Here is a 14958-nt window from a genome sequence, read left to right as displayed (position 1 = left end):
TTTGTTTTAGAAGGAATTGTGTATGAAGATTAATTAATTTCTATTAACCGTGTCTCGTGATTATTCTGGATTACCTATGTTGTTCTATACTAACAAAGTGCTAAGTGCTTAGAAATTAATTCATTACTCCATAAGTTGAGAGTTAATGATTGGAAACCAGAAATTCATAACCTGGGAAAGTGCACAGTGCTTATATTGCAGAGAAAATTAATTCCAATATTATTTTTAAAGTGCTAGGTGCTTCAATAGTTTAAATCTATTACTCATACAATTAATAAAATTATACAATGTTTGATATAGTGCTAGGGATAGAAATAAACAAAAAAAATTTAATTAATAGAGCGCTGGATTTCATTGAAATAGATTGAAGGAGAAAATATAGATGGTGGAGCCTTCCCAAGAACCCTATCTCATTTTTTTGCTATCTCAGGGAGACCACAAAGTAAAAACAGTCAAAGTACACTCGACTGTGATCGTAGTATTATTTTAAGCTGACTCATGTAAGGCTATCTAACGATAAGACCACAAATCCAGCAACCTTTAGGAGTATGAGAAAGACAAGAGGAGAATAATGAAATCAATTGCAACTCCAAATCTAGGCAGCCCCCCAGGTAACCATCTTAAAAGAGTCAGCTTAAAATAATACTATGATCACAGTCCAGTGTACTGTTAAACTGACCTAGTCAGACCTCTGTATAGGTCCCAAGTTTTAAGAGTTAACACAGGTTTTTCTCTTTTTATTCAATATTACTTAAAGGTATAAAAGCAATATTTTGCAGCATAGGATGCTTAGTGTTTCCTGATAAAAAAAGGTTCTTTCTACATTGAAATGGCTTGTTCTCTTTTTTAAAAAATAGAACTATTTGCTTACAATGGCCGAGACGGCCTTCCAGTAAATCAGAGCTTTTTGGATAACAGATTTCAGGATTTGGGATTCCATACATGTAACCCACTATAATGCTGATTAATGAACATGGGTGCTAACTTGTATTAGTACAGAAACCAATTAACATTTAGTTTTTGACAATTTACTACAATTTTTAAAATGAAATTAAATACTTTATTTGGTGCTACTGGTAGTTTTTCATTCATGCACACCTAAAAGGGCTTCAAAATATGGCAATATGGTTGTCTAGTTTGAACTATACGACTGCTTGACCATTCAGAGATATTGTATAATACAAACAAAGTCCCATTCTTTTGTCAATAACCTAGAAGCTTTTACTGAGTGCATTGTTTTTCTCAGAGTACCGGTACTTACAATTTTTAATAACGATACTGTACACCATTGGCATAATTATTGTATTGATAGACATTATTATCTATAATTGATATGGAACATAAACATTAATACAGTTTCCATATATTGCAATAATTTGTATTTATTAATGACTTTATATTTAAAATTATGCCTAATAACTTAATATTATATTTAGGTATAGGTCTAGTAAGTGTGTTAGAATGAATTGCTTTGTGCCCAAAAAGATTTCTATATAAAACCACAAGTGAGAACAAAGTTCACTTGTCTGTGACTCCTAGATGCAACATAAATTACATTTTTTTAGGATGTTGGGAATGATAAATGACTACATTTTTAGGAACATTAGGAACAAAGAAACTTTTGTTTTTAATTTGGTTGTTTTTTTAATCTTGCTATGTTTGTGAAATCTGCTTGTTTGTTGCTGTCTCCTTCTCTGAATATAGTTACCTTAAAAAAAATATTTTATTTTCAATATGCATCAGTTAATAGTGCTGCTCCAGCAGATTTCTGCACTGAAATCCATTTTTCAAAAGAGCAAACAGTTTTTTTTTGTATTTAATTTTGAAATCTGACATGGGGCTAGACATATTGTCAGCTTCAAAGGTGCCCCCAGTCATATGACTTGTGATCTTATAAACTTCAGTCACTCTTTACTGCTACACTGCAAGTTGGAATGATTTTATAACCCCCCCTCCAGTAGCCAATCAGCAGATCAATGGGAAGTTAACTATATAGCAGCTTCCTGGGAGATCTAAGAACAATGGGAAGAAGAAGGGAGTCACCTCGCACACCCTGGCCGTCCAAGTTCCGTGACACCTGGTACTCGATGAAGGAGGTGTTGGCAACCTCCACAGCAATCGAGAAGGAAGAAATCACCGGCACAACAGGTTATTTCCAGCAGGGAAACCCTTGCTCGTTGTCATGCTTGACAAAGGGGTTACGCCCCGAAACGTTGCATCCGCAAAATAAACGAGCAAGGGTTTCCCTGCTGGAAATAACCTGTTGTGCCGGAGATCTAAGAACAACACATAGGGGTATATTTATCAAAGAGTGAAGTTAATAGTGAAGTTCTGCCACTAGAGTGAAATTCCGCCACTTCCCATTCATTTCTATGGGGTTTTTAAAGGCGTACTTATCAAAGGATGAAATTTCACTTTCACCCATTGATAAATATGCCTTTCAAAATCCCATAGAAATGAATGGAGAGCTGCAAAATTTCACTCTAGTGGCGGAACTTCACTCCTTGATAAATTTACCCCTAAGTAGTAAAAATCCATGTCCCGCTGTTACTCCATCAGTTACATTGAATAGGAGAAACAGAAGCCTGTCATAGAGCAGTTCCATAGTGCAGTGGCTCTTTCTGAAAGCACATGACTACATGGCATGACTTTCTGAGATGGTTGCCTACACACCAACATTACAATTGAGAAAAAAATACACCTGTTGGGTGAGGAATTAAATTTTACATGGTAGAGTTAATTATTTGCAGTGTAAACAGTGTAAACTATACCATAAAATTCATGACAGAGTTCCTTTATTAATTATTTCTTGTTTCTTCATATTCCTTATTTTAAAGGAGAAGGAAAGCTACAGAGGCATTTTATTGCCAATAGATTATCTGCAATAGTGCATGCTAGAATGCTATATTTATTCTATATAATGTTTTACCATACCTGAGTAAAAAGCTTGAGAAGCTCTCTGTTTGTTAAGGATAGCAGCAGCCATATTAGCTTGGTGTGACATCACTTCCTGTCTAAGTCTCTCTCTCTGCTAATTTAAAGCTCTGGGCTCAGATTACAACAGAGAAGGGGGGGAGGGAGAGGAGCAAACTGAGCATGCTCTGATACAGAATCCCATGTGTACACAATAGAGGGGAAGAAATGCAGTGTTTCTTTTAACAGGGGACTCAGAGCAGCACTACTTTGAGGATTTACTGGTATATTTAGGTGGGCCTTTCTGATAAGGCTTACTTAGTTTTAAACTTTCCTTCTCCTTTTAGGAAGACTGTTCAGCTCTGAAAGACCCATGGGTGGTACCTGAGTCTACAAGATGCACCTAACGATCACAGGGAAATAATTTCCCTTTTATGTCAATATCCCTTGATAGCTATAGAGAATTTGTTTCCCCTTGTTTTTCCAGACAAATTTGAAAAAAGATGTGTACATTTGTAACTATCAGCATTAGTGAATACCAGGATTGAAAACATGAATTGCAGGAATGCAAAAGGCCTCTGGTTGCGGTGAAATAAAAGATTTAATTTAATACAAACAATAATAAGAAAAATAGTTTAAACATTTTACTCTACTGCAATAATAAGTTTTGAGCTTTTCTGGAAAAAAAGTATGAACATGTCATCTGCAACTTTCATTTCCAACACAAGATGTCAGCGTCTACCTACGATATCTTTTAAAAGGCCATGATAAATTTGAATCAGCCATATTACTGCTGGGTCTTAAATATAATTGTGGATGTTTCCATTTTATTCTCCATGATTCAAGATATTCTGGATGTATTTTTAGAACTGGATTAAGCTTCACCTGCCATCTGACCGATTAATGGAAATGCTTAACTTTAAAACAGATGTTCTGGTAATAATCCAGGCTGTTCATTTCTTCCTACTGCAAATGGCTTGTGATCCGGTCCTCTGTCAGCTTCATTACAGCATCCCTGAAGAATCCAAACATGGAACCTTTGTTGGAAGGATTGCACAGGATCTTGGTTTGGAAATCAGTGAGATTAATTCCAGGATGCTAAGGATTGTCTCTTTAGACCAAAAGGAATATTTTCAGGTAAATCTGCAAAATGGCATTTTATTTGTTAAACATACAATAGACAGAGAAGAGCTGTGTCCAGATTTACCTCTTTGTATTGTGTCCATTCAAGTTATTTTTGATAAACCTGTTCAAATGCACCGTGTGGATGTGGAAATAGAGGACATAAATGATAATTATCCAACCTTCCCTGCTGAAGAATATGTAATTTCAATAGCAGAATCAAAACTACCTGGATCTCGTTTCCCACTAGAGGGAGCTGTAGACCCTGATATTGGAACAAATTCTGTCACAAACTACGAACTAAGCGCAAATGAATATTTTATATTAGAACTGCCCAAAGTCATTTACCGGGTGAGATCTATACATCTTGTTCTAAAGAAATCACTTGATAGAGAAAAGCTTAGTTTGCACAATTTAACACTCACAGCTTTTGATGGTGGAAAACCAAAACTAAGTGGCTCTACACAGCTTATTATCAATGTTGAAGATGTGAATGACAACTCCCCAGCATTTATAAAGCCATTCTACCAATATAGCGTTTTTGAGAATGCACCTAAAGGGACCTTAGTGGGACAGCTGAATGCAACTGACTTGGATCTGGGTAAAAATGGTGAAATATCATATGAATTCAGTAAACTGGTACTAGTTCAGGTGTTGTCAACATTTATTTTGGATAAGATTACAGGAGAAATTTGGGTAAATGGTGAACTTGATTATGAAAAAGATAATGAATATGAGATCCACGTGAATGCTTTTGATAACGGCGAACCTTCTTTGACAGGACACTGTCAACTTTTAGTCACAGTCATAGATCTGAATGACAATGCTCCTGAGATGATGGTGACTTCCCTTGCTTTGCCTGTTCCTGAAGATGCAACCCAAGGAACCATTGTTGCAATCATAAGAGCCCGTGATAGAGACTCTGGACGCAATGGAAGAGTGAACTGTTACAGCTTGCCAACCACTCCCTTTAAAATAAACCCTGCATTCAGTGGGGATTTTTCTCTCATAGTTAATGCACCTTTGGATCGAGAAAACAAATCAGAATACCAAGTAGTGGTAACTGCTACAGATGAAGGTTCTCCATCCCTCTCAGTCTCAATGACCATCAGTGTTGAGATCAGTGATGTGAATGACAATGCACCCCTGTTTCAACAATCAGTTCAAACTATTTTTATTAGGGAAAATAATCCACCAGGTTCTCATGTCTACACAGCATCTGCCTCTGATTCAGATATTGGCCAGAATTCTTTCATAACATACTCACTCAATGAGAACTTCATAGAAGGCATTCCGATTTCTTCCTATATCTCTATCAATCCAGAAAATGGAAACTTGTTTGCATTGTTATCTTTTGACCATGAGCAAGTTCCATATTTCCAGTGTCACATAAAAGTCACAGATGCAGGACTTCTTCCACTGAGCTCCAATGTGACACTTAACATTTTTATTGTAGATGTAAATGACAATGCACCAGTGTTTACATCAGAATATTCTAATAGTGCATCAAGAACATCAGTAAAAGCCCCCAAGTTAGCACAACCAGGTCGCCTGATAACTAAGATTATTGCTATTGATTTGGATTCTGGATATAATGCACTGGTGTCTTATAGGTTTAAGAATCCAGGTGGAAATGCTCCATTTATTATTTCGCAACATACTGGAGAAATAAGACTTATGCGCCCCTTAACAGAAACAGATGGCAGGGAGTTCAGACTGTTTGTGGTGGCTGAAGACAATGGAGAACCTGTAATGACAGCACTAACTGAAATCATCATCTGCTTGACAGATATTGAAGAAGTGGCCCACACTGTGAATCATAATTCACGAAGAAACACTGATGAATTTTCTGATGCAAATGTTTATTTGGTTGCTGCCATTTGCTCAGTCTCTAGCATTTTCCTCATTACACTTATTTCTTTCACTGTTTTACGTTGGCAGAAATATAGAGACGAGGTCAGTCAACTCAGACAAAATTACAAGGTCTGCTCAAACACAGTAGGAAGCTGGGTGTATTCTCAAAGCCAATACAAGTTCTACTCAAACTCACTTCAGACAAAGAATGATTTAATATTATTCACTCCAAATGTACCTCCGTCTTCACAGATGGAAGGAACTACATCCCAACAATGTGCCATTGCTAACTTAACAAGTCAGGTAAGCGGGTTATCACCTAATCTTATTCAAGATTTTTCTTTGCAAATTCATAGCCTGTGTCTATAATTAATTTTTAAGTCTGCTATATTATTGATTAGTTAAATCTGGTTTAGAACAATTTCTATAAAGATACTGTACACTCTCTGCTGTATTGTCAATGGAACGTTGGAATGTCTTTTAAATGATAACGTCGTAGGAACATCTTTTAAAAGTGTGTTTAAATAGTTAAAAAAAAACAGTAACATATACATTTTTGGAGGAGCAACTGAGATAAATAAATGTCTTGCAACACAAAAATGATCTACTTATTCCTGTCCCATTTTAATGTTAGGTGAAATTGACATATTATAGAGTTGTAATTCTATTTCTTTTTTCTATTTCTTTTCAAAACATAATATAAAACAAATATGAAATTGTTAAATACATGAGGCAGATTTACTAAAGGGGCGAAGTGGCCGTCGTTAGAGAAAATTCAGCAGAAATCTCATCCGCAGGGACATCGCCAATTTACTAACAGGCGTAGACGACAATTCGCTAGTAAAAGAGACCGTTGCTATCGCAGTTTCACACCAGATTAATTTTTGTGTTGAGTGTTACCTCTTTCGCCAGAGTTTCCTTTGTCACCTTAGACTTGCCGAACTGATAAGATGAAGCTACATCCTCCTCAATCTTATGACAGTGACATCATATCCTGTATGCTGGAAAGTCGTAAAAGTTCTAAAAAAAAAACACTGGCATTTTTTCATATTTTAATGCGGGATTGTCTTCTAAAGTTCTAACTATTAAAGATTTTTATGTTAACATTTTTTTCCCAACCATTTGAGGGGTGGGCTCCTGTCTATGACATTAGAGGATCTCTTCTGTCTTTATTTTGCTTCCTTGGACATTTGTTATTATAAGTGGCCACTTCAAGCATTTGCACCAACATCTCCAATAAAGACGTCTATACGACCCCATTCATATTGAACTAAGCGTAAGAGTACTAACAAAGTTTCGCTTGGCAGAATTGATCGCTAGAGAAAGATCACTAAGAAATGCTCGCACTGACGAATTAACGCTTGTAGAACTTCACCAGTGTTGCTAAGATGCAACTTCGCATTTTAGTGAATTAGTGTATTGGAAATAACTCTATGCCTGGCAAGGTGGCGCAAAGTGAATTTACCCCATAGTGTACAAAAAGTTCGAATTTTGAAGTCATTTTTTGGATACTTCCACCATCGAATAGGATACTACGACTTCGAATTTACTTCAACTTCAATTCGAAGTAAAAATCGTTTGAATATTCGACCATTCGATAATCGAAGTATTGTCTCTTTAAAAAAACTTTGACTTCAATACTTAGCCAAATTAAACCTGCTGAATTGCTATGTTAGCCTATGGGGACCTTCTACAAACTTTTTCTAAGTCTTTACACATCGAATAAAAATCCATTGATCGTACACTAAAATCGTTCGATATAACATTTTTTATTCGATCGTAGGATTGCCATATTCTAATTCAAAGTTTTTCAATTCGATGGTCGAATTTTGAAGTTTTTTTTCGACCCTTGATAAATCTGCCCCTTGCAATACCGGGTGTGAACAGCCAGTACTTTCAAAGATTTATTTATATTCCAAAAATATTCTAATAAGCAAAAATGTTGCTGTTCAGAATGCAGTGCTGAACATTTTACTCATTTGTAGTTAAAAAACATTTACTAAACTAAAAAGAAAGGTACTATATATATTTCAGACCAAATATGCTATAGACATTGTGTGCATACTTTATATATGTTGAGGTATATAACATATAAGGGGTCACTTAATGTATGACTTCTAAGGCAGTGTGCAAAGCAAAAGAACTGGTTCTGTGCAGCCATTTCCGTGAGCGCTGACAATATGCAGCTGGCTTTTGCAGTGCAGCACTTGAACCACTTGACTCTTGTCTCTGAATGAAGAAGCAAAGGAGAGGCCTCTTGGAACAAACAAGATACTTCTTGGCTCACAAAAAAAACCTAATTTGTTTGCTCTAAAGATTGACAGTTATTTGATAAAAACATAAAAACATAAGTATTCATATTCAAGCTATAATTTAAATGTAATTTAATTCATAAATAAGCACTAAAAGAATACCGAGCACTCACCAAATAACATATTTGGTTTAGATGTCCATGCCCTGAACCTTTCTCTTGAATCAATCACGGAAACATTATGTGCAGTACGGGTCACTCACCACTCCCTATCAGTGGTCTGGGTGTAGCACCACAAACCCACAGCAAGTGGAGAATTCAATCAACCAAATTCCATAATTATCCAATCACATGAACAGTACAAGCAACACAGTGTATCGCAATAAATCTGCAGGCAGTTAATTGCTCATGCAAACTTGTCACCCTAAACATGTATTTAGGTGAATACTTACAGGGTAGTTTTGTAGATTAAGGCCTAAATGCAGTACCAAGGAGGATTTTCCTTTAAAGGCTTGTAATCTGATGGACCACTTTTTTGGCAAGAAGCTACCAAAAACAAAATTTGAAAAGAGCATTTATGTTAGCATTTTGAAGAAAACAGGTATTTAAAATAATAATAGAGAAAAATAGAAGAAGAAGAAGAAGAAGACAAGAAAAATAAACCCATTTTTATTTTAAAGTTTGGTACAATTAAACAGATTGTTAAGAAATATTTGCCCATATTGAAGTGGGATGTCAGCTGTGATGTATAGAGCAGAATCAAGTAGGAGAAATTTAAATTTGGACTTTTATATGGAGTATTTGATATTTTATATGTAATATTTAGCGGGTTATTTATTAAAGTTCGAATGCCAAAAAAAATGTATTTTTTTTGTTTTTATAACATCAGAATTTTTAGTAGTAAAGAAACTCAAATTTTTTGAGATTTATTATACCCTTTGGATGTAAAAAGTCTGAATCTGAAAATCCAGCATCTCAGACCTGCCGAGGTTGTATATAATTGGGAGAGGTCCCTATCCTTTTTGGAAGTATCTGTGGTCTGCACTGGAATTAGCCAGAAAATTCTGGCTTTTTGGGAAAAAGCCAGAAAAAATCGAGCAATTTGAATTTTTACTAAATTTTTTCACGTTTGTCCCTGATCCAATTAAGTCGTGGCTTTTTTTAATAAAAAATAAGGTCCAATGGTGGACATGGGCTCAGCTGAATGGATGGACATGGGCTCAGCTGAAGAAGACCGCTGCAAACCGAGTTCGTTGGAGGAGTGTCGTTGAGGCCCTATGCTCCCACGTTGGAGCAAACGGACTAAAGGAATGGTGGATTCTAGTTTGGTCTGACTTTTTTATTATTTAAATAGCCAGAAAAATTCAGATTTTGATAAACAAGCCCCCCCCCCATGTTCAATATTTGATATGAAGCCTGTTGGATGAAGTAAAACTTTACAATAAAGGAAAACTTTAAGGGGCAGATTTATCAAAGGTTGAGGTGAATATTCGAATATTGAAATTTATCATATACTCTTTAAAAATTCGACTTCGACCATTCGCCAACTAAAACCTGCCGAGTTGCTGTTTTAGCCTATGAAGTCAATTGGTGGACTTTGAAAAATCAAAGTTTTTTGGGGAAAAACTTCGAATTGAATTCGATCGAATGCGCTATTCCTTCGATTCGTATTTTCCTGAATATGGACCTATTGGATCGAAAACTGACCTATTAGACCAAAAAAAAAACTTCAACTTAATTTCGGTTGGTCTTTTTGAATTCGAATTTCTCGGGAATTTAGATTATTTGGTTACATTTGCTCTAAATAAAGGTCATAAAAAGGGATACAAATGCATATTTTAATGTGGTTAATATTGTTTCAATATATGTATCAAGTGAACATTAAAATACTTAAGCCTCGACATTGGGTACGGCACAGTTTATTTTACACAAGTTTTATTGTTTAAAAAGTTGATTTTGTATATAGAACTATGTCAGCAATGATGTTTTGTTATACTGTAATTGTATACCTGTGATTACATGTCTTAGCGTAAAACATGTGTCAGGATTTTAAAATGTTAAAGAAAACTGTTCTGATTTTACTGCTGCCTGAGGGTCTGTGGAGTGATTGTTCGAGTTGTATTGTCTAATGAAGAAGTCTAATAACTTCAAAATTAAAACTAAGCTAACTAAAAAAATACTGTAAGCTTCACTTGCACATTAAGGTTTACTCATAGTTTTCTTTTTATACCTTTTTTCCTAATACAGTGCTACTAATTGTACGAAAAGTTGTGCATATAAATATCAAGGCAAAAGGGGCAATAAAATAATAGACATTTCTCTTCTGTCTAGTAAATCATTTCAAATGAACTTATGTTTATTTTGAAACAGTAGACCAATGCATTCTACCTGGCAAATGGTTGCTATTGGTTACTAGACCTGGAGCAGACCTCCAGTCCTCCCTGCAAGTCCCTATACCACAAAACATACATCTTATATTTGGAGCTTGATGTTCTGGGAGATAAGACAATGGGGCTTGTGTATAAACTTTGCAAAAAGCAGATTGGTTCGCACAGTGAATGTATTTGCCCTGCACATGGTTATATTTATCAAGCTGAATAAGAGTGTGCAAACAGAATTGTGATTTTTTTTTCACACTGTGAATGTCTATAAGAGACTTTTAAATATTGCAAAAATCCAATATTATTGGACACACTCTGTGTTAGAATTATGCCACAACTTTGGTGGCGGAGAAAATATTTGCAAAACAGTTTTGCAAATTGCGAATTTAAGTTACTATCATGCACAACAACCTCGCACAGTGGGCTCACTCACACAAACACCGGTCTCATTTTGGAGCCATATACGAAAATTTTTTGTCAATGCGAATTCGCAAAAAACGGAAAGACAGTACAATATTTTAGCATTCAGGAAAAAACATTGGCAATACAACCATTTGCAAATAAATATGCACTGTGCAAACTTTATAAATGACCCCCAATAATAATTGCCACAGGTAAATAACAAGAAAATGAATCTCTTGTATGTACTTTATATGACCATTGTGAGGTCAGGTAGCAGGTAAATAAGGCACTCGCAAATTGTATTAAATAAACGTACATGTTATTGCATTGTTACATAACAGCCATCCTACAGACAAGCCTTGATTTGGGTCAAGGCTACAAAGGCCCGGACCTGGAACGGAATAAAATAAGAGGCGGCATGACGCCTAGCCACATATGAAATTTGGGGCAAGGCACTAAGGCTCTGGTACGAACAAAGGATGCGCATGCACACAATCCTGTGGGAGGGGGTGAAGGAGGATGCGGCTTCCTAGAGCAATTAGGAGAAATCCGGCCTTGCATATAATTGAGACTATGTAGGGGGTTCAAATGGTCTTTATACTAATGTATGTACCTGTACGTGTTTTCTTCTTGCTGCTAATTGTTTGTTCATGGACATACACATTTGAAACATTTATTTAGGGTAATGGTAATAAAGCTTATGTCTATGTCCAAATGAAACAAAATACAAGCAGGAAATGTTGAATCTACAGAGCCAGGCACTCAGGCAACCATGGCCATAGATTCTAATATCTACAGCAGGTCTATAATTAAAGCCACAAAATTGAATCTATATGGTCAACAAGTTGGGTTGAACCTATTATTTAATTTCCATGTTTTATTATTAAGTAAATACATATTTCTTCACGTCTTTCTATCATTGGAAGTAAAATATCCCCTTATTTATTCCATACATAATAATTCATTGGAAATGGCATAATGCAATGCTTTAAAGCATGGTCATTTAGTCAGTGTCGTCATCAGAATTTGAGGGGCCCTGTACAACAAAATCAGCGGCTTTCAGAAGCTTTAGGGTCCTTTTCGGCAGCTTCGGGTGTTTTCGTCGGCTTTCAGATCCATTCAGCGGTGGCTTTCGACAGAGTTCGCTTCTTCGCGTCTTAAGGGGGGCACGGCAAATCCAGGAAGTGTAGCACTGCCGCCCCCCTTTAACCTAAAAAAAAAGCCCGGGTCTGGTATAGCTGTACCCACTGTGCCCCCCTGATGGCAGCCCTGCATTTAGTATATGGCATCCAATCTTTGCCATGCACCCAAAGATTTAGACATAGGGAGAACTGTCCAGTTAGCATCTCTCTCTCACTAAAATAAACACATACATATAATTAAACAAGAATATAGTATCTAACAGTTATTATTTATTAGCAAACACATCAACTTTATATATGGATTAACTTTATGATCTGAAAGCTCCCTGTAGCTGCTTTGTAGTAGCACAAGGTGTCACTGTGTTCGCATGAATAACAACAAATGAGATGTGCCTTGGATTTTCATTTTCTATCATTGTTCAGAATCTCTGTAATAAAAACATGAACTAATCACACACTATTATATGTGAAGCAACATTGTTCAATAGCTTCTGAAATAAAATCCCTACAGCTACATTAATTATTTTTCACTTTCCATCGAGATGGGCTTAACATGGAAGCTCTGGATGGCTTGTTGATGGGGGACCAAGACTTTAGTGCTGTTTTGTTTTAGACATTTGTTTAAAGGGCAGATTGGATATTCAGTGAATTGAAGAGCTTGAAAAAGGGGCAGCAGTTGGGAATTTAGCCCAGAATCTGCAAATGGACCCTAGAAGTCTTTTCAATCGTAAGTTCCAGATCAATTTTGATACTAAGACTCAGTATTTTCAGTAACAAAATAGATAGAGATGAATTTTGTGGCAGCAATGTGACATGTGAGATAAAACTAGGAATTGTTCTGGACATGCCGCTTGAAGTTTTTCAAATAGAAAAAATAAATTCAAAATATCCAGTAGAAGCTGCTTATGATCCTCATGTGAGCTCTAATTCATTGTGCTCGTATGAGCTGAGCCCAAGTGACCTTTTCAGTATAGAAAGTACTTTCAAGGATAACAGAAGCAAATCTCTGGTGTTAGTCTTGAATTGGGAAGAACAAGCATCTCATCTATTAACTCTCACAGCTGTGGGACTCCAAAGAGATCAGGGACAACCCAAATAGCAATCTTTGTTCAAGATGCAAATGTCAACATTTAGCCATCCGATATACAGTATAGGGGTTCCATATGAGAGAATTATTCAAAAGGCAGCCTGATAGTAGTCCTAAAGGCTACTGATTTGAATGAAGGGGAAAACTGAGTAATTGAATATTCCATTAGCAGCATTGCCCCGCTAAGTATTAGGCAGCAATTTAAAATACAGAGTAACAGTATAATGCTTGGCTTACCTACGAAGTGGACCCAGCCTCCAATACAAACCTATTTAGTATTGAGAGCTATTCAGGAGAGATAAGAATTGCTCATAGTGTCAAGAAGGTGGTGGTGGAACTGGTGAAAGACCGATGAAAGAATGGTGAAAGACCATGGACAACCTTCTAAGTCAACACTGGACACTATGGTGATCAATATTGTGGACATCAGTGAAGAAACAAGTAATGATTATGTATGGCACAGACAAATCCTTCCCCTGTTTTGCTGGCTGTGACATCATCCAGCCCAGTTACAGGCCGGAGAGCCATCCTATTGGCTGGGCAACCCAGTGCATCCATGGAAGAGAGGGAGTGGCTGGTCTTGGAGCCATTTGTACAAGGTCTCTAACAGAGCTTAACAGGGGTTGTATGCTGCAGCATCCAGCCAGAACCAGTTCTTGTGAGACTGTCCAAGCTGCTGCATTTGTAGAAGTACAGAGAGATCCCATACTGTTCCCTGCCAAGCTGCTAGAGACTCAGGAGGTGAAAGGTGTCACGGGTGAGATTGATCCTGTTGCAGAGCTGCCTTTAATCTCCAGTCTGACTGCCTCTGAGAGCACCCCAGTGAGTGAGCCACCCAAGGGAGGATACTGTCAAGGATACAAACATGGGGCCCCAATTTGAAGACAGGTATTGTGCATTTACCTTCTACGTGAGAGCTGCTGCTAAGTTCCAAAGGGAGAGGTACTTTTGGGGAAGGTAGCGCTAACTGTGGTTATTAACCTCTTCCAGAGAATTGGGACTTTGATAATAAAAAAGACTGTGTTGGAAAAACAGGTACCTAGGTTCATAGGTTGGTCCCCAGTTCAGGCGTACATTGTGTATTAGATTGCCCAAGTCCTTTACTACTGTTTTATATAAAGTAAAGTTTATATTTGTTTCATTTGCAAACTGTAGGGGTCATTTATAAAGTTTGCACAGAGCATATTTATTTGTAAATGATTGTATTGCCCATGTTTTTTCCTGAAGGCTAAAATATTGCACTGCTGTGTCGTCTTTCCATTTTTTGCGTATTCGTATTGAGAATAAATTCTCGCAAATGGCTTGCAAATGAGACGGTAGTTTGCGTGAGTGTGCCCACTGTGTGAGATTGTTGTGTGTGATAATAGCATTGACAGTAACTTAAATTTGCAATTTGTGAAATTCTAATTTTGCTAATATTTTCTCTGTCACCAAAGTTGTGGCGTAATTCAAATGCAGAGTGTGCACATAATATTCACAATTTGTGATTTTTCCCATATTTAAAAAGCTCTAATAGGCATTTGTATGTGAAAATAAATTTGCAATTCTGTTTGCACACTTAGCTTTGTAAATATAACCATGTGCAGGGCAAATATATTCACTGTGCGTACTAATCTGCCCTGCACAAAATTTATAAATGAGCCCCTGTGTGTTTTATTTTTCCTAGTGGAACCCCTCTGAGGTGTGCTCCTCAGTGGAGGCACTGCGCTGTAAATCCCAGTTCCCTGTACTTTTCAAAGGCAAAAGGGACACAGGGCCCTGGATTGCGAAGGGTTAATTGCTATTTAAAGAGACAGTAACCAAATT

At 36.7% G+C, this 14958-nt stretch overlaps 1 protein-coding gene across 4 annotated transcripts in view; it reads left to right on the top strand.

The window, feature by feature from the left end:
• The window catches only part of pcdhac2.S (protocadherin alpha subfamily C, 2 S homeolog), a 130586-nt gene that overhangs the window by 33186 nt on the left and 82442 nt on the right, over nucleotides 1-14958 (top strand). The window contains exon 1 of one of the 4 annotated variants that reach the window (XM_041588812.1): nucleotides 3765-6192. The exons of the other annotated variants lie outside the window; for them this stretch is intronic. Coding sequence (XP_041444746.1) covers nucleotides 3817-6192 — 2376 coding nt within the window. The 5' untranslated portion in view covers nucleotides 3765-3816. Of the gene's footprint in view, nucleotides 1-3764; nucleotides 6193-14958 lie in introns of those variants that run through there. 4 annotated transcript variants of the gene reach the window in all.

This window comes from Xenopus laevis, chromosome 3S (genome assembly GCF_017654675.1).
Source record: "Xenopus laevis strain J_2021 chromosome 3S, Xenopus_laevis_v10.1, whole genome shotgun sequence".
Classification (NCBI taxonomy): domain Eukaryota; kingdom Metazoa; phylum Chordata; class Amphibia; order Anura; family Pipidae; genus Xenopus; species Xenopus laevis.
Note: the sequence above shows the minus strand (reverse complement) of the source record. Positions and strands in the feature narration are given on the sequence as shown.